The sequence below is a fragment of the Pteronotus mesoamericanus genome, unplaced genomic scaffold (genome assembly GCF_021234165.1).
Source record: "Pteronotus mesoamericanus isolate MK-2021 breed Mesoamerican mustached bat unplaced genomic scaffold, CSHL_Meso_final contig_78, whole genome shotgun sequence".
Classification (NCBI taxonomy): domain Eukaryota; kingdom Metazoa; phylum Chordata; class Mammalia; order Chiroptera; family Mormoopidae; genus Pteronotus; species Pteronotus mesoamericanus.
Window position 1 is genome coordinate 9,539,840 of NW_026555258.1, and position 25,841 is coordinate 9,565,680.

Sequence of the window (25,841 nt, forward strand, 5' to 3'; positions counted from 1 at the left end):
TGTTTGCCGTGCGCGCTGCACTGGAGCAGATCTCTTAGGTTGAGCCTTGTTCCTAGCCGATGAGCTTCCAAGCTTTGCTCCAACTGCCTCTTCTCACGAAGTCCGGCAGCAGGGGTCTCAGTTCCACCAGATTGGAGATTGAAAATTCATTCGATGTCCCTCCCAAGGGCGGAGACTGTGCCCCGAGAATGTGGCGCGGCATGGATGGAGACAGGTGTTTCTCCTCTGCCGGGCCTCACAGGAGCTCGGCTTCCCATGTGATGACATGTGACAAACCCACCAACACCTGGCAAAGGGTTAGACAAGAGAGGGAGACCCATCAGCGATTTTTAGAGAAATGTCATGGAAAAATACTGTGTGAGGGTCCCAAATTCAGCCACGGTGAAGTCACTTTCCTTGTAAACTCAGATTTTGGCCATGCCAAGGCATAGTAACTGTAGCAGATTCAAGTGGGAAACTTGACCGGACCATTTGATGCGAGCTGTTTACCAAGAGAAGAGTCCCTCTGCCCGTTGTTCAAAGCAGTTACTGCTCCTGCAGCCAAGCAAAAGGAGTCAGATTCCCACACGGTTGTGATCAGGGCGTCCCAAGGCCCCTGCCCTCTCCAGTGCACGTGTCCAGATCCGTCTTGTGAGAAGTACAGAGGCCATGGGGTGCAGGTGGCCAGGCTGGCCTGTGTCTGTTTTTAATCTTCGGTGCGCATACCCGGCACTGGCCGGGGGGCTGCTCTCCGTGCATGTAGGAAAGTTCCAGGTGCTTTTTTCCTTCCTTCACCCACCATGTGGGAGTTAGAGGGCCAGGGTGGAGGCTGAGGGATTCAGATGCCTTCACGCTGGGAGTCATGATGGATCTATCCTATTACTCACTTAAACGGCAGTTGGCACAGCTAACAAGGGGCTGAAGTCTTTCCGCTCACCGTCATTGGGAGGAAGGCACAAACGGCACGAAGAAACCGGTTTGGGGGACAGGCAGCCTTGTGGACCAAACCTTCTGTGATTCAGTGAGCATTTCCATAAGTCATTAGCAACATGGATTTGGGGCGTAGACCAAACCAGACTTGAATACCAAAGCGGTGTGACTTTGGGCAAGGGATGAAGCTCTCCAAGCCTCACCTCGCGCTCTGCCACATACCCTCATTCACAGAGAGTTTTTGTAGATGACATCGGAAGGCACCTAGCACAGCGCCTGGCACGCAGTAGCAGTTCCTAATCTCCCTAACAGGTTCTTAAATCTTACAGCTTCAAAGGAATGATGTGGCTTCTTAATAACTACCATTTCCCCAGGGTTTTTCTAGTCAGCAGACCATTCTTAGGCACATCATCTAGTTGGACCTCACAGTCACTCTGACATAAGCAGTCTCCACCCAGTTTAGAGAAGAGAAAACTGATGCTTGGTGACTGAGCCCAAGTCCCTCAACTATAGACAGACGTCACCAGACTCTGGAACCCATGGCCTCTCCAGCATACCAGGCTCCCTGGTCACTCCATCTCCATTTCCACACAATTTACCTGGTACATACAGGGTAGAGCCTTCAGGTGAGGAAAAAACAATCCGCAGCCGGCTGGGCTTCCTGTGGAATCTCTCAGGCAGTATTAGGCCCTGGCAGGAATACAGAAGTGAAGAGTATTAACATTTGTTGAGCACTTTTTATGTGCCTGGGACTGTGCTAGGCACTTGCATAATTGTTTGTTTTTACAAACAGCCCATAACAGACAGATGCTGTTTCTCTGATTTGCAGCTGATCCCACAGAGATGGTAAGAGGCCAAGCCAGCCGGCCTTGGAGCCCAGGCCTGTCTCTGCGCTGCCTCTCCTCGCTCCTCCCCAGCAGCCTCCCCAGAAGCCGAAGTCATCCAGTGGGTAGCGCTCAGAATTCCCAGGAGAGACCCGGGGCCCAAGGCAGGCAGGGACACTTAGAAAGCAGCACACAGGTCAGAGCTGCTCTCCTCAGGAAAACTCGCATGCTGGAGACAGCGACCGTGGACTCTGTTGTCTTGCCAGTGTGGGGGCTCACGCAGTGTGGGGGTGGAGAGGGAGCCACATCCTCTGGCTCTGAGGATGTGGGAGTGCAAACGTGGCCCTGAGAAAAGCCTGTCGCTGTGCTGGTGCAGGAGGCAACTAGCCCTGCACTCAGGGCCACACCCGTCTTGGTCCCCTTGGGTTGCGGCGCACAGAAGAGGTAGGGTGCTGGCCCAGCCAGTTCTCGTCGGTGTGGGAGTCAGGAAGGCCTGCTCTGGTTTGAATCACAGCTTGGCCACTTCCTGGCAGTGACTTGGGCAAGATGCTTATTTTCTCTGAGTAAACCTTAGTTTCATCATCTGTAAAATGGGCTTAGCATCACCTACCTGGTGAGGGTGATGAGGTCCTATGTAGATAGTGCATAGCATAGTCCCTGGTGAGAAGTGGGCACAGGTACCCCCCTTTGGCCCCCCTGAATGCCTTCTGTCAAGCAGGGTCACTGTGGGACTAATTTGGGAATTCTACAAGGTTTGTACTTTCTGGAAGTTGTGGTCCCCGTGCCCCAGGGTCTGTTCACACCAAGTGCACTCATGCAGACATGTCTAGTGGGCACCGCTGCACACGAGGGGTGAACCAGGGAGACATGGGAACTAGAACCCTCTCAAGGGCCTCAAAGAGGATGGTCTGACCAGTTCCCATGTCAAGAGCTACAGGCCCCCCACTGGACTTGGCTGGGTCACCTGGCTGCAGACGTCCTGGGCAAGAGATGCAGCCACTGGCCCGGGGCAGCAGGGGCATCGATGCTGGCCACTCAGCCTTTCCAGAAGGAGCTTTGTAGCCCGGCACCTGTGGCTGGAGTTCACATGTTACCAGAGGGTTTAGATTTTCTTTTTAAAAATAGAAAAGGCAAGAGCAGAAGAAAGCCTTGCCAGTGTCTGGTGGACTAAGGGGAACGGGTTGGGGCGTGCAGTGGAGAGGCAGGCTGTGGTCGGTTGCATGTGAAGCACTTTATAAGCTCTGTATTTATTATTTCTCGCTCACCATTAAAATCAAATGTGCTCAGTGCTTTTGTATTCAATACACATTTAACCCTGCCGACTTAGATTTCTCAGGTTTTAAATCCGGTGGGGAATTGGCTGGTTTCCCAACTTTCCCCTCAAGTCCCCCTTGAACAGAGCTCAAAATCCCTGTTTAGCATTTTCTCCCCTGGCGCTGCTGGGACCCTAACACTGGTGGGGCCAGTCAGGGCTGTTGTGCATGCATGTGGTTTCTTCCCTCATCCCCAGCCCCCGCCTTTCCTCAGCACCCCAGAAAGACGGATGTGATTGCTGAAATATGACAGGCCAGTTGTCTGCATCATCTTGTGATTCGGGCTTAATTAAACCATTTTGTCTCTGTGTGTCTGCCTTGGTGTGGCTCTAACTGTAGTTCTGCAGCCGTGTGTGTGTGTGTGTGTGTGTGTGTGTGTGTGTGTGAGAGAGAGAGAGAGAGAGAGAGAGAGAGAGAGAGAGAGATCGGTGCATGTGTCTTCGCCTCTTGAGTGTGTATTTGTGAGGCTGTGTACATGTTGGCATCTCGAGGCCTCTGCATGTCTCTGGATGGTTGTCTGTGAGTATAATTTTGTCTCTGGCTTTGTCCAGAGTCAGGTGTGCATGACTCTGGGTGTGTCCATAGCGGTGTGGGTGACTGACTGTCCCTGGGCCTGTTGTGCCTTTCTCTCCCTCCCCTGCCTCCCCTGCCTCCCGGCTCCCCTCCGCGCCCCTCCCCTCCCCTGCGCTGTCTGTTTTATCATCCCTAATGAAGCAGTCTTCTCCATCGATCCTGCTGATTGCCAACCCATTCCTTTTGTTTGTTGGCGCTGAGCCATTCAGCGGCACTCTGACAGCTCAGCTCGTCTAATTAGCTCTGTTGTTCTTTTTCCCCATGTTTCACCACGTTGCAAGTTCAGTTGAGGTTGCCACAAACTTAATCCCCCCATTTCAGCCACAAGTTCACATTCCTAACCCTCCTTTATTGTAGCAGGGAGCAGCCATGTGCAAGGACAGGCTGACAGGCCTTAATGTCTGCCCTTTCCTGAATTCCCCCGCCCAGGACCCCTGGGGCAGGGCAGAATCTCTCCCTCGCCCCAGCAGCACACCCGCCTTTGTGGTGAGAAGTCTGGGGGAACGTTCCAACCAGGTGATCCTGTTTACTAGCTGCCGCTGGCTCTGGTCTGGGAAACCAGCTCACAGTTAGAATGGGTGGGGGTGTATCCATTCGTGTATCCAGCAAATGGCTGACTGGATGTCTGCTTTGAGGCAGGCACTGTTCTAATAACAATGGTAATAATAGCAATACTATTATGCACTTCTTAGATTCCAGGCAGCAGCATTCATTTGTTTCTAAAAATCTTGCTGAGTGACCACTCAAATACCAGACACTGAGTGGGAAGCTAGGCAAGGGTAAGGCCATTTCACAAATCAAGTCTCCTAATTCAGGGGCACCCTACTCTAGCTTCCTTTTGTTTTTGACAAGCTCACAGAGAAGCAAGGTGAGCATTTATGGAGCCCCACTGTGTGCCAGATAAAAATCAGTGGAGCTTCACCGTAGCCCCACAGAAGAAGGCGGCAAGTTCCATGGGATGTGTTTGGTTTGGTTCGGTTTGGATTGCACTCATTCCATTTTGGTTTTTGCCACATCTCTCAGTTGCCAGAGGAGGCTGAGATCAGACTGGCCAACCCACAGGAAAACCTTCGGTTAGATCAGACGTGCAGAAACCAGAGGACCTGACCAGACTCTATAAAGACTTGTCTTTTGTGTGGCCGGTTTCTGTAACCTGTGTTCCTAAGCCATTATGCTGTGTTGCCCAAAAATTGTGTCGGGGGTGGTGTTCAAAGAAGAGGGCAGGTAGGAGTTTGCGTGTCCCCCTTCCCTGTCCTGAGAACCTCAGCCGTGGTGGCATTTCCTACATGGTCCCTCAGCTGCGGAGAGAGAGCAAGCTCTCTGCACTGGATACTCAGTCATTTTTCTTGGCAGGGAAGCTCACAGGTAGCCTAGCTTAGCTTAGCTCCCTCCTGGCCACTTCTGGCACTAGAAGTGTTCAGAAAGGACAGTGCCCAATTTAAAGCCATGTGACGCCAATTACACCAAATGAGTATCCTTCTAGGTACCCTAGAAATTCTCAGATTAACTCACATCACAGGCTCTGCGGGGGGAGAGGGTGTCTTTTTCTTTGGGCTCTTGCCTTGGCTTTCCGTGGCAGTGGGTCAGGGAAAAAAACAAAAAACCCACCTTGCCACTGCAAGAATTAGGGTTAGGAAGGTGTATGCTTCACTGTCAAATACCCTGACCCCAACCCTCGGCGTGGTAGCCCCCCGGGGTGTGCAGCATCAGGCTGAGCCCTGCTCGGGGTGCCTTGGGGAGTGGAAGGTGATTTTTATGTCACTCTCTAATGCTATTTGCTTTCTTCCCCATCTCATTTAGAGAAGAAAATAAACATCTTTTAATTCAGTTGTAAAAAGAACAAAATAAGCACACGGGCCCTTAAAAACAAAGTCTGAGTGAAACCTTTTTTTTCTACCAAACCAGTTTCTGGGTTGTAGGAGAAGGCGAGTGGGACTTACCATTAGTGGGGGCCTCTTCATTTCCGGTCACATGTAGACAGAACCTTACTAGCCCTCATGGCAGCGCTGCAGGGAGGCAGGGGAACTGTCTCCTACCTGCGGGTGAGGAAACCAAGCTTTTCAGGAGAACTGTTCCCATTTGAGTGAGCACGTTCCAGTTCAAGTGTTCACTGTACGTTCAGTGGCACGTTCAGTGACAGTGAACATTCAGTGTACGTTCAATGTTTTCATGAGTAACAGAACCTTTGTAGCCCATACTGTGCCGAGTCCTCAACATTTATTTTGGGGCCACTTTACTTAAGCTTTAGAAAGTTCCTGTGTGGCTTTTCCAACTCACTCCTTGGGGATTTTCCCCTGTGCCCATTCTAGGTGCGCCCTCCCCGTCCACATGTTGTTAAGAGACCGAAGAGCAACATCGCAGTGGAAGGCCGGAGGACATCCGTCTCGAGCCCTGAGCAGTGAGTACCCCGTTGCTCCCTCCCCTCTGTGTGCTAGACCAGCGGGGCAGCCCTCTGTGGAGCCCACACTGGCAGCCCAGCCTTCGCAAGCCTTCCCTGGGGCCCGGAAGGGGTGTCGCATGGAGGGCCCAGTCAGGAGCAGGGCTTGGTTTTCAGTGGCGGCTCCTGCTAGCAGTCGCGACACCAGCGGGCGGCCCCAGAGGCCCAACAGCCGGCCACCTGGGCTGCGTTTTAAGCAGTGATGCCCAAAAGGTACTCGGACAGGCTCAGAAGAAGTTTCCAGGCCTGTCCTGATGCTGAGAGGTAGGGTCAGGAGGAGAGAGTTAGGAACTGGGTCAAGGAGGTGACTTAACGAGGGCCTCCTCCCTCGCGGGGCACTTGAGGTCTCTGAGCTCAGATTTACACACGGGGCTGTCCTGCCCACTGCGCATGCCCACTTTGCTCCACGGTGCCACAGCATTTATGTAGTTACAACTTTGCTTTTCTCCCTCCCCTTGTGCCCAGAGGTCCTTGGGGCCGGCACTGGGGTTTATGCACAGGACCCACCTTAGACTGCTGGGTATATGTTAGACAAATGAGGTAAATGATGAGGGAGGTGTACGAGCTGTGGCCAGAGCTGCCTGGATGGGGTGAGGCTTAAGCTGCGTGGCCCCCACCCGCCATCTGGAGAAGGGACCATTGCTTCCATCAGAGGGGCACCTGCTTCCCTTTGTCCCCAAGACTCACAGCCCTTGGGCTTTGCCCAGATAACTCAGCAGCTACACACTGGCTTCCTGCGATTCCTTGAAAAAATACAGGCAGTCGATATTGGTCAGGTTATTTGAGAAACCAAAAACATTGCCCCAAGGACCCTGAAGTCCCTTGGGTGAAGAGGGGAGCACACTTCGTACCTGCTCTACCGTCAGGAGCGTTCTCAGGGAAGGAAGTTCAGGGAGATGGTGGGCTCCGGCCAGAGAAGGTGCCAGAGGGAAGAAATGATGCTCCGTTGTCAAGCCGTGGCCCGACCCAGGGCGCGGTATGCTCCGGCTGCACGGGGGCTCTCTGGTTTGTAGTGCTGTGTTGCTTGAGACTGTTGTGTCATACAGAAACCTGCCTACCCAGGCAGCCCCCAAACCTTGCCCAGAAAGCTGTAGGAGACCGTGTGTGTCTGTCTGTCTGTCTTGGGAGATGCTTGGTCATGCACTATTTGGAAGAGAGGACTCCTGAAGTTGGGTTTAAGTTTAACTTTTGCTCTGACAATAGGATGGTAGGAATATTGAGGAATAGGTCCCTGGCTGTGATTGGCATGGATTGTGATTGCCCCCTTGTGGAGGAAATGCTGCATGGCTTCCCAGTTCCTCGACCCTAAAGGTTTCTCTTTGGGGGGATAAAATCAGTCATCCTTCTTTCAAAGCCGCCACTTTAAATCTGGGCTAAATCTTTTAGTCACTGAACTGTAAAACAGGGTCATGGGCCTGTAGATATTGAAATGCAAATCCAGACTATCCCTGCACCACACAGAACAAACCCAGACCAACATCACTGCACATTCTGCAGGTGAGCATTGCCCGTTTTGTGGCCAGGTTCCCAGTTAGAGGTTGGGATTCCTCGTCACATCTGTTTTTGCGGTTGCTTTCCAGCCTGGTGACAGGGGATGCCTCTAGCGTGTGTCAGTGTGTGTGAGCCAGTGTCAGGTCGCGCCGTCTTCCTTGTTGTGACCAGAACTGTGTGGGCACCAATTCTCGTTTCTTTTACAATATGCCTTGTTGTAGATTTCTGTTTGGGAAACGTGGGGTTGACTAAACCACAGGGAGCATAGGGCCTTTAGCAAGCTGGCAAATTGGCAGTGATAAAGAAACAAATGACGGGTTCTCTGTGACCATGCATCGCAGGTTAAGAGGTACACTTTGGGACATCAGTCCAAGAGTTTCCATTCACATTTTTTAATGGTGGGGGACGGGGCTGTTCTCCCATTATGCCAGTGACATTTCTGGTACAACCTGGTTGTTTTCCCACATCTCTGCTTGCGCTCCCAGCCCCCCCCCCCCCCACCAATGTTGTGATCCTCCACTTCCAAGTGCCATGTCACAACAGCACTTGGATGTGTTTGTCTCAACTGTCATCAGCTCCAGCTGGCAAGACCAAGTTCTCGAAACACAGGAAGCATCCAGCGGAAAATATTTTAATAAAACAGACTCCTCATAAAATATTGTTCTAGGGAGGAAAGAAACCAGCTCCCCCAATCTGTCAGCATTGTGCTGAGAGACACAAGAAGACAAGCCGGCAGGCAGGAGCCAGATCCTAATGGGCCTTTGTTGCGGGTGGTTCTGTGTTGGGCACACGGATCAGTGCCTGGCCCTTTAATCTGGCCTGGATTTTCTTGAATCATGGATTGTTGTCTTCACTGGGAATATCTAAGTGCATTGGAAATGCAGAGGATTTGGGTGACAGAAAGAGATACAGGACCTCTGAAGCGGAGGGAGGGATTCAGTCCTCCCGACTTCTTGCCCCGGCTCTCACTTCCAAGTATTGTATTAAATAATCATCTGTGTGGACAGCGTGGTGGAGCTGAGGAAGAATAAGACAGTCTCCACAGCCTCCGGCAGCAGCTGCTCAGTGGCTGGGGTCCATCAAGGCCCGGGAGCATCGGCCGCCGGCTCTCCGGCCAGTCTGTCCCCTGAAGTCTGTTCCTTCCCTCCAGATGATGTTCGCTGGTCCTCTCGTGAACCCATTCGTTCAACAGGTATCTTTGAAACCCTACTAAGTAAAAACGAAGGGAATCCCTGTGCTGACTCTTGTTGACTAGAATTTTCCCAAAATGAATTTTTCTTCTCTGTCAAATTTTCTTCCTGGATCGATGGTAGGTGTCCTAACCCCTTAAAACCATTTGATGGCAATTGGAAGAACACTTCAGAAAGACTTCTGGGAAAAGCATTCCCTCTGTTTTTCAGTTAACATTAGCTAATTAATATTCAGTGACTATTTCTCCTGAAGAACTGTTAGCTACTCCCATTATTATTCAGAGCAGGGCTGATGGATGGCCCTGAGCACTCCCTAGGGGAAGAGCTAGTGTTAGGAGGGAGCAGGCAGCTTGGACTGGGGCTCTGAAGGCAGCCAGCAGCAAGTGCAGTTGAGCACCTCTCGTGTTCGGGGCCTTCTTAGGCTGGAGTTCGTTTCTCCTTCCACAGAATGGGAACTCGGGCTCTGAAAATGTATCTGACCTGTGGCCCAAGGTCATCCAGATTGAAAGCAGCAGGGCCAGGACTCCTGATGCTGCTTGATTTCATTCTCTCGATGAAATTGAGTGGGAAATTACACTCTGCTGCCCATGGGGGTCTTTGGTCAGTTTGACTTTGCCTAGACAGATGCAGATCCTCAGGTGACTTGTCCCCCATGCCACCCTTCTGCTGCAGTTCCCTGGAGTTGGGAACTGGAGCTGCCCAGTCGTCTTCCTGCCAAAGAACTAGTGTTCACTGGTGCCCGAGTGTTTCTACCTGGGGAAAGAAAGAAGCGACATTTACTGAACAACACTTAATATTGTGAAGGCTATGGGGTGGCTTTCCTATTTAACAGGTGGAGAACTGAGGCTCAGAGAGAGACTTTCAGTAACTTGCGCCAGGTCTCAGGGCTAGAAGATGGTGGGATCAGCTGTCTGAGGACAAAGGCCTTGCACTTTCTTTTGCACCATTGAGGATTTTTGTTATAAACCTAATTATGACTGCGTTACTCTGTCTGGCGAGGACAGTGGTGGCCACAGGGGACACCATGACGTTCATGGCTCCCCGCCTGTTAGAGCTGGGCCTTGGTTGTCTCAGCCACAGTGTGCATGGCTGCCAGACCCCAGCTTGTGCTCCTTGGCTTGTCAGGTACAGGGGGATTTCCTATAGAACTGGAAGCTCAGAAGGAGCTATTAGAAGGCTCCAAAAAGCAGCGCTGTGCTCAGTTCTGGCCACCCCTGAGGACCACACACAGATGCCGGAGGCGGGGGTGGCCTGCTGGTCCCAGATGCCTCTCTGAGCAGAGCTGCCTGTTCTTCGTTCACTGCAGTAGGGGATGGGGCACTAGCCCTCACAGTCTTGCTGAAGGCACAGAAGGAGACAGCTACATGCAGGCTTCCCCTTATTTAATCTTCACAACAACGCAGAAGGGTCAGGCTGTCTCCTGAGTCTTAATGGTTAGGGGCTTGCGGTCTGCATACATTGGATTGAGATGCACCCAGTTCTGACCAGCTGGAGAGCCTGAGCACTTTCAGCTGCGCACCTTTGTCGCAGTCACACAAGTCTTGACTGGCTGCAGGCTGGCTATTTGAAGTTTCGTTGTACTAAGTAAGAGTAGTCCAGATTCAGCCACCAGAGGCCCACAAGCCATTGCCTTCCTCACCCCTCTGGCCAGATCCACACAAAATCTACTCTTTTCAAATAATTTTGTTGATTTGTAAAAATAACCCAATAGGTTATAGACAATCCAGAAGGTAGGGAAGAAATAATGTCATTCTGAATCCCACTACTTCAGCTACTTACTAGCTTTCCTGTAGATTCCCCAGCAGTCTCCCGCCGGTGTCTGTGTGCAGACCTACAGCTTCCTTGAAGTAGCCCATCCTAGGGACTGGCCCCATGTCCTTGTAGCCCCTGTTGTTGGTGACTGTGGAAGATCCATATTGTGTATATGCGTGGCCTGTCTCGCCACGCCCCTCATATTGGGTCTGCAGATTGTTCCAGGTTTTTACTGATATAAAAAATGCCAGAGTGATATGTTTTCTTACTTTCTATCATTATGAGAAATGAAATGGCCTGGCTGGTGTGGCTCAGTGGACTGAGCGCCGGCCTGCAAACCAAAAAGTTGCCGGTTCGATTTCTGTTCAGGGCACATACCTGGGTTGCAGGTCAGGTCCCCAGTTGAGGGCATGTAGAAGGCAACGGATGAGATGTTTCTCTCCCTCTCTTTCTGCCTCCCTTCCTCCTCTCTAAAAATAAATAAATAAAAATTTAAAAAAAAGAGAAATGAAATGATTAACAGCTACCGTTAACTGAGGACCATATGTAAGCACTTTACATGCACCATTTCATTGAATCCTCATGAGAAATCTCATGGGCATAGGTATCATTAGCTCTGTTTTGTAGAAGTAGCTGAGACCTGAGCAGTTGTCATTGCCCTTGGTTACACTGCAAGTTAGCAGCAGAGCCAATATATTTAAATATGTCTAACACCAGAGTCTGTACCTAAATCAGTAGTAGAGGCAGATTTCTTCTGCTCCGTATTTTTAAGTAACTTTCTAAAAGACTTGTACCACTTTTCGCTCCCACCAGAACCGTGGGACCCCTGGGAATCTAGACCTGGAGGACCCAGAGGAATGTGTGGCTGGGGTTCTCCCTCTGGCCAAGGAGAAGTTCCGTAGGTTGTGCCAGCTGGATAGACAGTCTGTCCACCAAATGGCCAGCCCATGCTACTTAAGAATTGGGGAGTCTGGTCATCTGAGTTGCAGTGTGTGACCCCAGCACCCAAAGCCCAGGAGACTAAAATACGATCAGAAGAGCTGCCAGAAGCATTTAGTGAGAGCTCTGCCCAAAGACCAAGTCTCAGAGCCCTCTGCAGTTGGAGCTGTTCAGGCCAGTCACACAGATGCTCTGGATAAAAATGAGGTGATAGCAACAGGCAGGCGGAGAGCCCCTTCTCCTACCGGACCTACAGTTGGCCCGGGGTGTGGTCAGTGAGGTCTGCCGGGATGGTGGCCAGTGCACAAGGGGGGAGTCAGCATCTGACAGACCTGGGCCAGACCCTGGGCAAGTCCCTTTGCCCTCGTTTTAAACACGATGCCTGTTAACATCCCAAGGAACACGACTGGGGAACCTGTCCCCCGGAAGCCACACTAGCATCCTAAGTTAGCCCATCTCCTCTCCTGCCATCTGCAGCCACTGTGGCAGCCTCAACAGCCTGACACTCCCCCGACACCCCCCTCTTCCCACACCCACAATTCCCTGGGGCCCCCCCTGATGCAGCACTGACCTACGGTGTGGCAGTTTGCACCTCACACACAGAGCTGTGTGTCCCTCAACTCCCGGGCCAGAGCCTAGCCCGGGCCTCTGCTCAGGGATGTTTCCTGAACAAATGAACAAAGGAATCACTGAAGACAGACTGAAGCTTACTGCCCAGTACCCTGGAGATGGGGGCGGGGGTTACCCGTTAACAACCACATATGTGAAAAGCACCTACTATGTGCCAGGTATGATTCAGGTGTGAATATGAAGGTACCAGCACCTCCTCTGCCCTGGCCCACTAAAAGCCAGAAACTGTGGCCAGCCCCAGGAGCAAGTCTTCAAGATGCCAGCTGGGTCCTGGGCCCCAGGGGGCAGGGGCAGTCGTCTGGGTGCTACCCCTGGCAGGCTGCCAGGACACGCTCTGAATGTCCAGGAGTCCAAACACTGAGCAGAAGGCCACAGACCCAATCAGCAAGGCGAGAGGCTCCTGACCTGACTGGGGCCTCCAACGGTGGGTCTGAGCCCTGGGGACAAAACCGAGCCAGAAGCCAGAGATGGAGCCTGAGCCTGGACTGGAAAAGCTACTGAGGAGCCTCCAGGATGCGCAGCAGCCCAGAACCCAGGCCCCTCGTCTCCTGCCCCCGCCTGCCCCTCGAAGGGAAGGACCTTTCCCAGGAGCTGTCACAAGCAGGGCGGGGGCTTAGTTCCAGCTGAAAGACCAAGTCCGCAGGATGCCCCAGGAACAGGCGCTCCGTCCTCAAGGCAGTATTGATTATTAGAGATGCCATGTCACCTTTTCTCAAATGCCTGTTTCATGCCAGCACTCTCACATTGTGTCATCTTGCTTAACCTCTCCTGCTCCCCAAAAATCTTCACAGTGACGGCATTGCCCCATTCAGCCATAAGGAAGCCAAGGCTCTAACACCCAAGTGGAATGGCCTGGGCCTAGGACATGCATCTGGGTCACCTGGGTCCCGGCCAGGTCCAAGGCCACTGCTTTCTTGCCTGTTGCCCCACCGCACCCATCCCTGCTGCCACAAAGACTCAGTCTCTCAGCAGACTGAGGCAGGCAGAGGCTGTCTTCAGAGTGCGGGACAGGTGTCCTTCACAGTTTCTCTCCGGGGTAGGGAAAGTGCCCTGAGGTGTCCCCACCCCGCCTTCCTCCCACCAAAGAGCCTTAAGGCTGGGAAAGTGGGGCAACACCCACGCCCTGTGCTTGGGCCTCTCCACTTCAGTGGGTGTCCGCCGGTGGCCTGGGAAGGACTCCACAGGGCATCTGGGCCACGGGTGTGGACATGTGAAATTGACAGCAATGACTTTTATTAAAAGAAGGAATGAATGAATGAATGTACAAGTTGATAAGTAATTAAGTGGATGGATGAATGAAGGTTGTAAAGGTAAAGGGCACACGGCCAGCCCAAGGGAGAGGAGATCGGGGCTCAGCCAGGAAGGCTTCCCTGCTGCCTGCCCAGTCCTCACATCCTCTAATCTTGCACAGAACCATGTCCTCATGCAGGTTCTAGGCCCTGCACCACCTGGTCCCATCCAGCTCCACCCCTGCCCGAACTCCCTCTGCCTGCTTCTCCACAGAGACATCTCTGGGCCATTGCATGGATTCTGCCAGGCTCACAATTGAAAGCCCAGCCCCATGTCACCTCCCAAGTGAGCCAGGTACATTCCAACCATTGCCCTCTGGCAGAGCAAACCCCCAGCGGGGTGGGAAGGACCTGGTCTCACACTTAGACTCGTTCTTCCGACAGGAAGACACCCGCTCATTGGTGATCATGACTCATTATAGCAGTGAATTCCCACATTCTCATTTTCAAGTAGATGTTCACAGACAACTGAGCGCAAAGGTCCTACATCCAGCATGTCTGTCCCCAGCTCTTCCTGACAACGGCCTTCGCCCTTACCCCGAGTCCCATGAGGAATGGCTCCAGTGCAGTTGCGGAGCTTCCTCTGTGGGTCCTGCGCCGAGCTGGTCCCCACAGAGACCCTCTGGCTTGCCTTCAGCTCCCTTATCTCTCTTGTTGTCTGTGTCCTGCTGATGGAAAGAGGGCCTGGTCGGTCCTCGCCGATGACTCTGAGGTGCTCTGCTAGGCCCAGCTGGGGACCAGTAACCTGAACTGGGAAGGCCGTTGAAGACAGGGACCACCCTGTCCGTCCTCAAACACCCAGGCAAGACCCTGCACAGAATCTGTTTGTTGGTAGGCAGATGTGGCGTATGGATCTAGTAATCAAATCTTCGCTATGCGATGGATGTTCTGCAAACCGCCTTACAAACGTTTTCATTCAGCTTTTATGATAAGAGCATCAGGAGGCTGTAGACTTCCCATTTTACGGATAAGAAATTGAGATTCAGAGAAAGTAGGTGACTTTCCCAAGGTCATCTGGCTGTGACATTAGGGGGTGGTGGAAAGCTGGCTGGACAGGCTGTCATCCACTGGGGAGGTCAGACCTGGCCTTATCCTGGGGCCCGTCCCTGCTCATCAGCCCCATAGGAGCCACGTGGTCAGGGGTCACCAGAGTGGCCATGGCATTTACAAATTAAAGACCCTTTGTGCTGGAGAGAAATGATCCTTTAGAAAGGGATCACCAGCTCCCTTCGTTACCTCCAGAGACCAAGTCCTTGCTGATATTTTTTTTCCCCTTCTTTATCTCAAGTACATTTAAATGTCAATTAAATTTGAAATATCTACATTTGTCAGCATTTCATTTTGGGCCAGCGTGATGTGCTGCTGATTTGTCCACGCGATGTGACACATGAAAAAAACTCTCGAGATGCAGATCTTCCTCATTAAAAAATAAGCCCGTGCGATCCCGGCACGGCAGAGAGCCACAGAGCACGTCCCCGCTTCCTGACGCCGTGTCTCTGACATGGTATTTAAAAAGGAACAGCCGCGCCTGTCACCACTGTCACACGCACGCGCTAACCGGCGACACGTTAAACCAAACATTAGAAAGGGTTCGGGAAGTCATCTGCATGGGACTCTGTGCCGAGATGAGGTGGGCAGGGGCGGGAGCCGCCGTGGGAGATGACGGGGCCTGAGCAGTGATGGACAGCGGGCCTTTCTTTCTCACCAAGACTCCGGCAGCCCTCGCCGGGTAGCCAAGTTCACCATGACCTGCCTTCTCACAGACAGCAATTTGTGTATAATAAAATCCAGGCAAGTGGTGGGTGGCAGACTGCAGGGTAGTAGCTGAATTGGGTTAATGAGGGAAGAGGTACTTTTTTTTTTTCATATTCTGCCTTAAGCTAATAAAAAATTTAAACCTGGACGTTTTCGACGGTTCATCCTTTATCTCTGACAAATATCTGACTGTATGTTTCATGGGAGAACATGAGCAGCTGAATTTAAATAAGTTTATTTTGAAATCTCACCTTTTATTGAAAGTGGAAAGGGAAACACCCTACCCCTTATTGCATTGTTTCAGATCCACAGAACTGGAGAGGCAGGATCGCAAAGTGGTTTAGAGCTGGGGGAAATGCAGATTCGCAGGCCTGTTTTTAGCTGCTGTGTGACACTGGGCAAGTGACTCCCTCTCTCTGAGCCTTGGCTTATTTATGTGCAAAATGAGGAGGTGATAGGAATTAATGAGACGCTGTACTTGTAAGTAGTGCTAGTGTGCTCAACGTCGTGCACGTGGCCCGAAGCCTGGACCTGAAAAACACTGATCGGACCGAACCAACCCCACGGCGAAGATCCCCTCCGGGCGCTCTGTCCATCGAGAGGTAGGCAGTGTGTTCGGGAGATGCCCAGGGCCTCTCATTGAAGCCACTGCCTAATGAGCCTGGCCTGGCCAATGAGCTGGACGTCGGGGCTCCCTCTCCCCCGTCCCCAGCCCCAGCCCCGCTCCGCGACTGCCAGTGTGGGGAGGCACTGGGTTCTGACAGTGACGTGGGCCGATGAAGTCAAGGTCTAGTCCAGGACAAAGGCTCTGTGCTCTCGCACGAGTCCAAACGTTCCTGGCAGGTTTAGCAGCATTCGGTTCATGTGCTAAGCTGAGACCTCTGTTTCCTTATCAAAGCCGGGGGCCGGGGCCGGGCTTGGATGAGTGTTGGGAAGGCACCCACGATGGCTCTGAGGGCCTCCCAGCAGCCTCATTCAGCTTGACCCAAGGAGGGGTGCGTGTCCTCCTGGTAAACATCTGCCGCCAGCCCGGAGGACAGGAAAGCCAGGGCCCTGGGCTGGAATCGCTGCTCCTCTCTTCCTGGCTGGGTCACTTGGTCACATCTTCTCCTTTCCAGTGACTCCCAGTACTCAGCTAGCACTGGGCCTGCGCCTAGCAAGCACCTAGCAAGTACCTCTTGGTTGGTGTAGGGATGGACAGACGAACAGATGGACTTGGGGCAGTCTCATCCTCTATAATGTCAGTGTATTGAGACCTTCCTGCTAGGCTGTTAGGAGGAGTAGAAATAGACTATGCAAAGCCCCTGGCATAGGGCCCACACGTGGCTATTACGTGAAACACTCTTCTGAGTCTCCCACCTGCCCCACACCCCTGAATGCTGTCCCGTTATACAGGTCCCAGCACCTCAAAGGGAGATGTATTTATTGATTTTGGTGGGGGGCGGGGCACAGAGAAACATGGATTGGTTGCCTCCCATACACGCCCCAACCAGGGTCAAACCTGCAACCTAGGGGATCGAACCGCAGCCTTTGGGTGTTTGGGACAATGCTTCAGCCAACTGAGCAATCCAGCCAGGGCAGAGGAGGGACATTTATGTAGCAGCCACAAGCTGGTAAAAGGGACACCTGCTGTGTTGGGGCTCCAGGAAGATGGGTAAAATTGTGGGAGGGGGGTACCTTGTCTCCCTGCACTGCTGGCTGCCATTCATTTGATCAGCAAACTTTCATTGTACTAATGCTGCGCCACAGGTGGGGACCAAGAGGAGAATGAGCCAGGCCCTGCCCTTGAGCTCAACTCAGAAATAGAATCGCAAGAGGTTAAGTGATAGCAATGAAGTGGTCAAACACGCAGCCCAAGGAGAAGCTAACCGTCTAGGGAGAGAACCCAGCTGGCGACTCCAGGAAGCCTTTCTAAGAGGGCTGTTTGGGCTGCGTCTCCACGATGGAGGAGCAGTCAGAGCACGAGGCAAAGACAGCAGGCAGGTGGCATTGGGGGGGCAGTGCGCACGAGAGCCAGGGCCAGCGCGGTGTCTGCCCTGCTTGCAGCGCGGACCTGGCGCCGCCGCTCTGCAGCCCTCACCTCCACCCATCCAGCCCGTCACTCCACCAGTGTCTAACGTTATTATTCCAATGCTTTACTCAGTGGGTTTACTCACCACAAAACTGATTGCCAAGAAATTGCAATGCAGAGCAGCAGGTTCACAGGTGTTAAGCAGGAGAGTGACACGGTCGGGTTTGTGACACAGAACAGGATTCCAGTGGCTGTGTGGGGAGTGGCTCTCCTGCTGCGCCTTGTTGTATGTCCCAGTGGAAGCGGAAGAGCCAGGCAGCCTTGTCCTGAGGGCAGCCAGTGCCTGTTTCTGCACGTGAAACCTTCCCGCCCTCGTGAGTCCAGAGGAAAACGGCCCACCTGGGCGACCTGGAAGAGGAACGCTGTGACCCAGCACCTCCCTGTGCGTGACCCTGGGCAAGAGGCGTTCTCTCTCTGCCTCGAGCTCCCTTCAGTAGGAGGAAAATCCCTGCCTGGCCAACTTCCCGGGAGGATGCAAGAACACGCGGGGGTTCGGGTGGGAAGGTGCTGGGGAGCTCCGTGGCCCTGGGAGCCGCTCTGGTGCTGCTTTTGAAAGGACAGCGTATTCTTGGGTAAGAGCACCCGTGATGGCAGATGGTGGCTGAGACGGGTCACACGCCACTCTCCCATTCCCTGGTGGCAGCTGCTGTCCCTCACTTATCCTCCAGCCATGCCTCCTGTCCGTGTTATTCAGATGTGCTGCTTTTTCTTAGAGGGGGAAGACCCTGAATGGAATTGCATTGTATAAAGCAAAGAAAGGAGACTGCCGGGGTCGGGGGGCCGGGTAGGAGAGAGCCCCCCTCAGGCACCCCAGTGTCTCCTACCCGCCCCCTCCCCAAACTTCACCACCACCCCCAGGGCTCCCCGGCACGTGCCCCAGCTGATGTACAGGGCAGCGGCATGGACAGCCGGCCCCCAGCCAGGTGCCTGAGCATCAGCCGCAGGGCTAGGATTCGAACCTAGGTCTGACCAGTCCAGCTGCCCTCTCTAAGCACGGGCCTCTTGTGGGCCCTGGTCAGTGTATAATTCATAGGAGCTGGCGTGGAGTTTCTCTGGGCTGTGTGCGTGTTTGTGTTTGTAGAGGTAGAGCTCACAGGTGGCTGACAAGCGAGATGTATTTTTTATAACAATGAATATTTAATTTCCATATCACAGATGAAAAAGACTCTCTGAAGAGGCATCTGAGGGAGACGCCAGAGAGCAGCCGCTCATCAGAAAAGGGCCCTCTCATGAGTGCTCATCCCCATGGCTCACTTTCTTCCTCAACTTTTTTATTTTTTTCCTGATTATTGAAGTAGATATGCACATTGAAGAAAACATAGAAGACACAGAAAAATAAAGAGAGGCAGGAAGGAAATGGCGCGGACTCCCACTGGCTGTTGTAGACATTTAGACAAATACCTTTCCAGCCTTTTTTCCATGCATTTTTCCATCAGTAGATGAGAAAACATGTGGTATAATTGCCATTCTGCGTCCTGACTTTTAGGTTTTGCTTTATAAACATTATAGTTATTGGAAGGATAACATTAGCCAACAATACATAATTTACTTCACCATCTTCCTTTGGCTGGAAATGTGGGTAGTTTCACGTTTTAATATTATAAACATAGCAGTGATGAACATCTTTGTGCATAATGCTTGGCTACACTTAGGGTCATCCAAATGGAAGTGGGATTGTCAGGTCACAGATGATGGGATCGTGTGTTTAAGACTCCTGTTCGGGACCAGCTTCCTTGCCTTGGGGCCTGTCAGGCCTCCTGTGCCTCCGGCCTTTGCCAGGGGCCTGCTCCGCACCCTGCCGCGCGGACTTCTGAGGTGCCTCCTAACTCTTCTCTTCTCTCTGTCTCCCTCTGCCCCAGCTTGGCAAAGCCCCTGCGACACTACGCGGTCTTCCTCTCCGAAGACTCCTCTGACGAGGAATGCCAGCGGGAAGAGGGCCCGAGCTCTGGCTTCACCGAAAGCTTTTTCTTCTCCGCTCCCTTTGAATGGTCTCTCCTTCCTTCTTCCATTTCCCTGAGCTGAGCTTGGTGACTCCCCAGGGGCTTGGGGGAGGGGGTGGCCAGCGCTGCTTGCCCTTGTGTGTGGTGGCGGGTGTGTGCGGATGCTGCCTTCCGGTGCCCCAGTGCCAGCTTGCAGGCTGCCACCTCCGTGTGCCTCGCCTCAGGGTGTTCATTCTGCCAGCCGCACAGGGGCTGTGACAGCGGGGTGGGTTGACAAGGGTGACAGGACTGTAAAGGTGGGAGACGGCAGCGCGGGTCCCCGCTCCTTTTATGGGTTCCTCGTGTGCCCTTGGCTGTTAACGGACCCAGTGAGCCTGGTCGGTGATGCCCGAGCCCTTCATTCACCACAGCACATCTGGGAAAGCCGTGCTGAGAGAGGGTCAGATTTTAGGTTTAAAATGAGAAAAACTTGTTGCTGTGAAATGTGCATATGAATGCTGGTATATCCAAACGTTTGACTGATCTGACTTTAAAATAATTTCATTATTCGTAGCCTGAGCCTCATGCTAATTATGAATTGTAATAAAAAAGGTTCACCACAATGCAGCCACCCCCGCCCCAAAAAAGTAAGCTTTTCTAGTTCCCCTTTTTTGCCAGGTGTTGTCCCTCTGCCCACAAGTGTTCCATAGCTGGGACTGAGCAAAGGGATAGCACACTTGTCTGTGAGTTACCAGCTGTAGTGTTTTTAACAGGGGCCTTAAGGGAAGGGCCTGCCCGTGACTGAACACCAAGGCGCCCACACAGCCCCCAGGGAATGAACAGTTCCGGCGTTTACAGAGGAAGGGTCCTTCCCGCCATCTCCCTGCTCTGGTCCCCCGCGCCCGGGGCAGGGGGAGGCGGCAGGTAGGAGGGCTCTGGCCCTTGCTGACACCGGCTCCCCTGCGGCCACGGCAGGCCGGTCCCCTCCCCGGTCACCTCTCCTTAGAAAGTGGTGGCTCAGCCAGTGCTGCCCAGGCTTCACATGCCACCTTTTCTGTACAGTGAATCTTTTTCTTTAAAATTTTTCTTTTAAAACTTTTAAAAATTATCCTTTTCCTAAGCAACAATATCTATCATATCATAGCCTTAATGTATCAGTTGTTGTTTCTACGATTAATTAAAGGTAGAGCCATTGGAATAAGAAACGTTCAGCCACGTATCAACCTAAAATCACCTCGCAGGTGAAGGTGGTGGGTGCTGTGCAAGGACTCCCCCACCACAGAATCCAGTAGGTCCATGTTCTTAATAAGTTAATTGGTGCCTTAAGTATTTAAATAATGGATAATGTTCACTCCTTTAGTCAAGACCTATGAAAAGTATATGCTTTTGAAATGCATATTTACAAAGGGACTGGCCCATCATAACTCAAAACAAAATGGGTCCTTTTTAATGAATACTATTTCCTTGTAAGAAGCACACTGACTTTCCTTTATCCCCTTCTTTGTGTTCAGACTTGGTTAAAGGGGCTTTAATTCCTTGTAAGGTGGTTTATTAAGTGAGGGACTTTTAAAGTCTCTCCCACTTGGCTTCTGTTTGCACCTCTTGCCAAGGGCTGTGTAACATAGGGTGAGTTACTTAGCCTCTCTGAGCCTCAGTTTCCTCTTCTATGAAGTAGGAATGTGAGTCTACCTCAGGGGCTGCTTGTGTTGCTTCAGCGAGATGTTACTGGTTGATGGAGTCCTGGCCAAGAGCCCAGACGGTTCACTGAGCCCCTCCTTCCACTGTCTGCGTCTCCTGCCTGATCCCTGGAAGTGAGCCTCGGGGACCACCAGGTGGCGGCCTTCGCCCGCTTCACCAGAGCCTTGGGCAGGTGCTGCCTGACCTGGGGCCCCGGCCCACTGCCGCCCTGTGGTTAGCGGAGGTGGGACGCTGCTCTGGGCCTGGCTCCACAAGAGGTCAGGGTTTGTCCGGCACCACTCTCCACGAGCGCTGCGGTGCCTTGGGGCTCAGGCTCGTGAGAAAGGAACACTTTGTCACTGGGCCCACGTTTTGGTGCGTGAACGTACAGAAAGCGGTTAGCTTCCGCATGCCCGCTGGGCCCCAGGCACCGCTCCCATGACGCCCACCACTACCTGCAAGGGAGGTGCGCTCTGGAATGGGGCAGCCGCTGAGGCTCTGAGAGGGTAAGTGACTTGCTCAAGGCCCCGCGGCAGGAGGCGGCCGCCCCCCGGAGCCAGGGCCAGCACAGGCTGAGGCCCAGAGGGCCCTGGGGTGTGCCGGGCAGCCGCCCTGGGGGGTTTCTCCCGCTTAGGCCCCAAAAAACCTGTCTGCCACAGCCTAGGAGTGTGTCTGCCTGCCTGCGTGTCCTTTCCAGTCGTGCCCCCTCCTCATGCCCTGTCTGAATGGCTTGTCAGTTATCTGATGGGTCCTGTGGTGTGCAGGGGGTGCCGGGGGGTCTCCGAGTGCAAGTGGGAGCCAAAGTCACTTGCCCAGGGTCCCACAGGGACCAGCAGAACCCAGATGCAGCCCAGGTCTGTCAGAGTGCCACTGCCCAGGCTCCTGCTCTTGGAGACCCCAAGACATGCCGCTGTCCCCCAGGCCCCTGGGTGCGGTCCATCCCCAAGACCTGGGAGTTGTCGGGAGTAGGGACTGCTTGCTCGTCCCGCAGAGGCTCTGGGTGGGAGCACCTGGCCTGCTCTGCCCCCTCCCAGGCCGCAGCCGTATCGGACACTCAGGGAGTCAGACAGCGCAGAAGGGGACGAGGCAGAGAGCCCAGAGCAGCGAGCGAGGGAGCCCGTGGGCCCTGCCCCGGCTCCGCCCGACCGGGCTGCCAGCATTGACCTCCTGGAGGACGTCTTCAGCAGCCTGGACATGGAGGTGCCACTGCAGCCACTGGGCCAGGCCAAGAGCTTGGAGGACCTTCGAACCCCCAAGGACCTGAGGGAACAGCCCGGGACCTTTGACTATCAGGTATGGTGGGGGCGGGGCGGGCACCTGCCAGGACTGGGGCTTTCACACCTGAGTACGCCCCCTCCGCGTGACAGTGACTTTTCCAAGGCCCTCAGCAATGCTCAGGGTCCGCCTGACCGCAGTGCCTGCCAGGCAGGCTGGCGACCCACCAGACCGCACCCTCCATGGCTGCCAGAGAGGTGAGGGAGGGCTGCCCGCACTGCCGTTCTGTGCATCGGAGAGAGGTGGAGCGGGCTGGTGCCCCAGGCCGCTCTCCCAGGACCCCCAGCCCAGCCCCCACACAGGGCTTGGACCCCCGGTGGAGTGGGGTTGCTCCATGCCCACCAGAGAAGGCTCCTGGGAGAGAGTGAGAATCAAAATTCCTGGGTCCTGGATCATTGCATGTAGCCACGGACCTTCCCCTGTGACTGGCAGCCTGTCACGTCCGCTCTCTGTGCCTGTTTCTTCACTCGCAAGTGGGGGCTGCTGGCTGGTCACACTGGGCAACTCCCAGAGCTCCCACGGACCCACTGACTCATGGGCACCCCCAAGGGGAGGGAGGCAGGGCCCAGGCTGTGGAGCTCGGAGCAGCCGAGCCTGGATGGGAGCCCAGCCCTCTTTCCTCCCCAGCCAGTGTGCCTTCGCCCGGGCCTGAGCCCAACTCACCCTCCTGGCCTCACAGGTGATGAGAAGGGCCCATGTGCTGTGACATGTAAACAGCGCCCAACCAGTAGACGGTCCATAAATACAGTCATCTTCCTAAAACTATATGGAACCCTGGCATAAAAGGACAAGGGCTTTCTCTGGAACCCTTTGCGCCACACAGAACAGCCGCAGGCTCTCTGCTGGTGACCTGGGCTGAGTTCCCAGCTGCTCTGTGTCCCAGGGGGCTAACCCCAGCACCTGCCCAGTACACCGGGGGGGCCAGGGGGGCGGGGAAGGGGGGAAGCGCTGCCGTGCAGGCTGTCCCAGGCCAGCCTGTGGTCACTGCCTCCCTCGTTCCCTCCACCAGAGGCTGGACCTGGGCAGGAGCGAGAGGAGCCGCGGGGTGCCGGCGGCCTCGAGGCTCGCCCACCCGTACAACAAGCTCTGGAGCCTGGGCCAGGACGACATGGCCGTCTGCAGCAAGGCCCTGGCCGCGCCCCCGGAGAAGCCCTCAGCCTTGCTGCGGAGTGCCCCAGCCCTGCCCCGCAGGCCCCAGGACGGGGACAGCATCCTGAACCTCAGCGACAAGGAGGCAGCACCCGCTCCCGCCCCGGGAAGCATCACCATTCCCCGGCCCCAGGGCAGGAAGACCCCGGAGCTGGGCATCGTGCCCCCGCCTCCCACCGCCCGCCCAGCCAAGCTCCAGGCTGCCGGGGCCGCCCTCGGTGACTTCTCCTCAGAGTGGCTGCAGGCAGAGCAGCACAGGCGCACTGCCCCGTGCCCCAGTGCTGCCCCCCAAGGCCCCACCGAACTGCTCCAGCCGCTCAGCCTGGCCCCAGGGGCTGCGGCCACTGGCAGCGATGCCCTCCTGGCCCTCCTGGACCCGCTTAGCACAGCCTGGTCGGGCAGTACCGCTCCACCAGGCCCTACAGCCCCGAATGTAGCCACCCCATTTACCCCCCAGTTCGGCTTCCCCCCCGTGGGGACCGCCACCCCATTTCCGCAGCCATCACTCAACCCCTTTGTCCCATCTGTGCCAGCGGCACTGCCTGCCATGTCTCTGGTCTCCACACCAGCCCGGCCTTTTGGGACCCCGCCCGCTTCCCTGGGGCCAGCTTTCGCCCCCAGCCTCCTACTGTCCAGCTCTGGCTTCTGCGTCCCACACAGATCTCCGCCCAGCCTGTCTGCCCTCTCCATGCCCAATCTCTTTGGCCAGATGCCCATGGGTGCGCACACCAGCCCCCTGCAGCCACTGGGCCCCCCAACAGTTGCCCCTTCAAGGATCCGAACGTTGCCCTTGGTTCGTTCAAGTGCCCGGGCTGCTGAGGCCAAGCAGGGGCTGGCCCTTAGGCCTGGAGACCCCCCACTCCTTCCTCCCCGACCCCCCCAGAGCCGGGAGCCAGCACTGCAGTCCTCTGCTACTCAAGAGGCCAGAGACCCCTTTGAGGATTTGCTGCAGAAAACCAAGCAAGACGTGAGCCCGGCCCCAGCCGCGGCCCCAGGCTCAGTGGAGCAGCTCAGGAAGCAGTGGGAGACCTTCGAGTGAGCCCGTGAGCCCAGCACTGAGGGCGGGGGCGGCTGAGGCTGAGCTGCGCCCCTGAGCGGCGCACCCGCACGGCTGGGCTCTGAGGCCAGCCGGCCCTTCTTTTCCTGTTGCTCTGTGTCTGCCTGGGCTCTGCAGGTGGGAAGGGACGGGACCCTCTCTGCCGCCCCTCCTCCCTCCCATACTACCCAGCTCTGAGGTCGCACCGCTGGGAAAGGCACCAGTCCTGGTCTGGGACTCAACTGGTGCCTGGCCCACCTACCACCACCCCTCCCCGGCACCCCTGTTGGGTTTTGCACTAAAGAGGTCGGCTGGGCCTCAGACCAGTCCTACCCACCTTCCCTCTAGAAAGCCCCTCAAGGCCTCTCCTCCCGAGCCTCATTCTGCCCTGACTGGCCCAGCCCTGGACACCCCACCTTGACCGGCACAGGTGTCAGTGGCACCCTCAGCCTGAGCTCGTCTGCACGAAACACAGAGGTTCTGGAGTTGGAAGTAGGGTCTACCTGGCGAGGCATTTCCACCTGTCTAGCAATATGCACACTCGTTTTTTGTGAGTCTTCACCCCAACCCCCAAACTCCAGCTATATCTGGCTTGGTAGGGATTTGGGGTCTGAGGGATCCCTCGTGAGAGACAGCCCCAGCCAGCCCTGCGTGGGGCTGAGAGCACCAGCAACTCTTGACTTGTAGACGAAAAAATAGCTACAGGTTAATGTGAACGCATCAGAAGCTGGAGTCAGACCGCTGTTGGGCGCTCTCCCTTGATCCTTACAGGTTCTCCTGCTCTTGTGTTTCTGTCAAATGGAGCTCAGCCTCCCGTCTTGCAGGACTGCTGGGGCAGAGCTGAGCGGTAGCCCCCACTCCCCGGGCTCCCTGGGTCAGGAAGGAGCAGGGCACTGAGCCCTTCCCAGTCCCCGGGGGAGTGGACAGGCGGCTTCTGGCAGCCCGGAGACAGGAGGGCTGAGAGAATCCTTCCCTGCTCCCTCGTGATTCTCGCCAGCAAAGAAATTCCTGAGGCCAACATCACCAAAGCTAAATTGAAATGTTTTGTTATTGTTTCTTTTATCTTTTTCTTTTTACTTTATTGATTTGATGAATCTTGAAATTGACTAGTTTCAATAAACCAAGTTGAAATGTGACCCAGCCATTTAAGAAAACAACCATCTGAGACATGCAGGAAATTGTGAGCATTTTGACCTGATTTCTCATTTCCTATTTGTGGACAGTCAGTCTCAGAGGTGTCTGATGGGACAAGGGTGTCCCTGGAGATCCCCAGAACCCCAGGGAGCCGTGGTGAATGAGGGGGGGCTGGAGGCCACCCCCCTGGTGGAGACCTGGCCCTGAGGTTTGCTGACAGAGCCGGGCACACAGCCCCTTCATGAGTCAGTCTGGCGGCTTGGGAGCGGGGCAGGGGATGTCACACCTGGGCCACATGGGCACCTCCAGGTCACTCAGGTGTTTCCAAACATCCCAGTTTGATCCATCCTGGGCAGGCCTCTGAACCCCACTGGGGATGGGGTAGCCCACCCCATGGTCTCTGGCTGTGCAAGGGTCTGGTGGCACTGCTGTCTCTTCGTGTGCCAGGTTGAACTTGCAAACCCCAGGAAGACGTGTG

The 25,841-nt window shown here is 54.6% G+C and overlaps 1 protein-coding gene across 7 annotated transcripts in view; it reads left to right on the forward strand.

Annotated features, from left to right (window-relative positions):
- Positions 1-25,841, forward strand: part of DENND1A (DENN domain containing 1A) — a 478,231-nt gene extending 452,390 nt beyond the window's left edge. For 5 of the 7 annotated variants that reach the window (XM_054584397.1, XM_054584400.1, XM_054584396.1 and 2 more), the window contains 4 exons: positions 5,929-6,017; positions 19,033-19,161; positions 21,804-22,062; positions 23,054-25,841. In XM_054584397.1, coding sequence (XP_054440372.1) covers positions 5,929-6,017; positions 19,033-19,161; positions 21,804-22,062; positions 23,054-24,232 — 1,656 coding nt within the window. In that variant the 3' untranslated portion in view covers positions 24,233-25,841. The remainder of the gene's footprint in view (positions 1-5,928; positions 6,018-19,032; positions 19,162-21,803; positions 22,063-23,053) is intronic. The other 2 variants (XM_054584401.1, XM_054584402.1) reach the window with 1 other exon arrangement.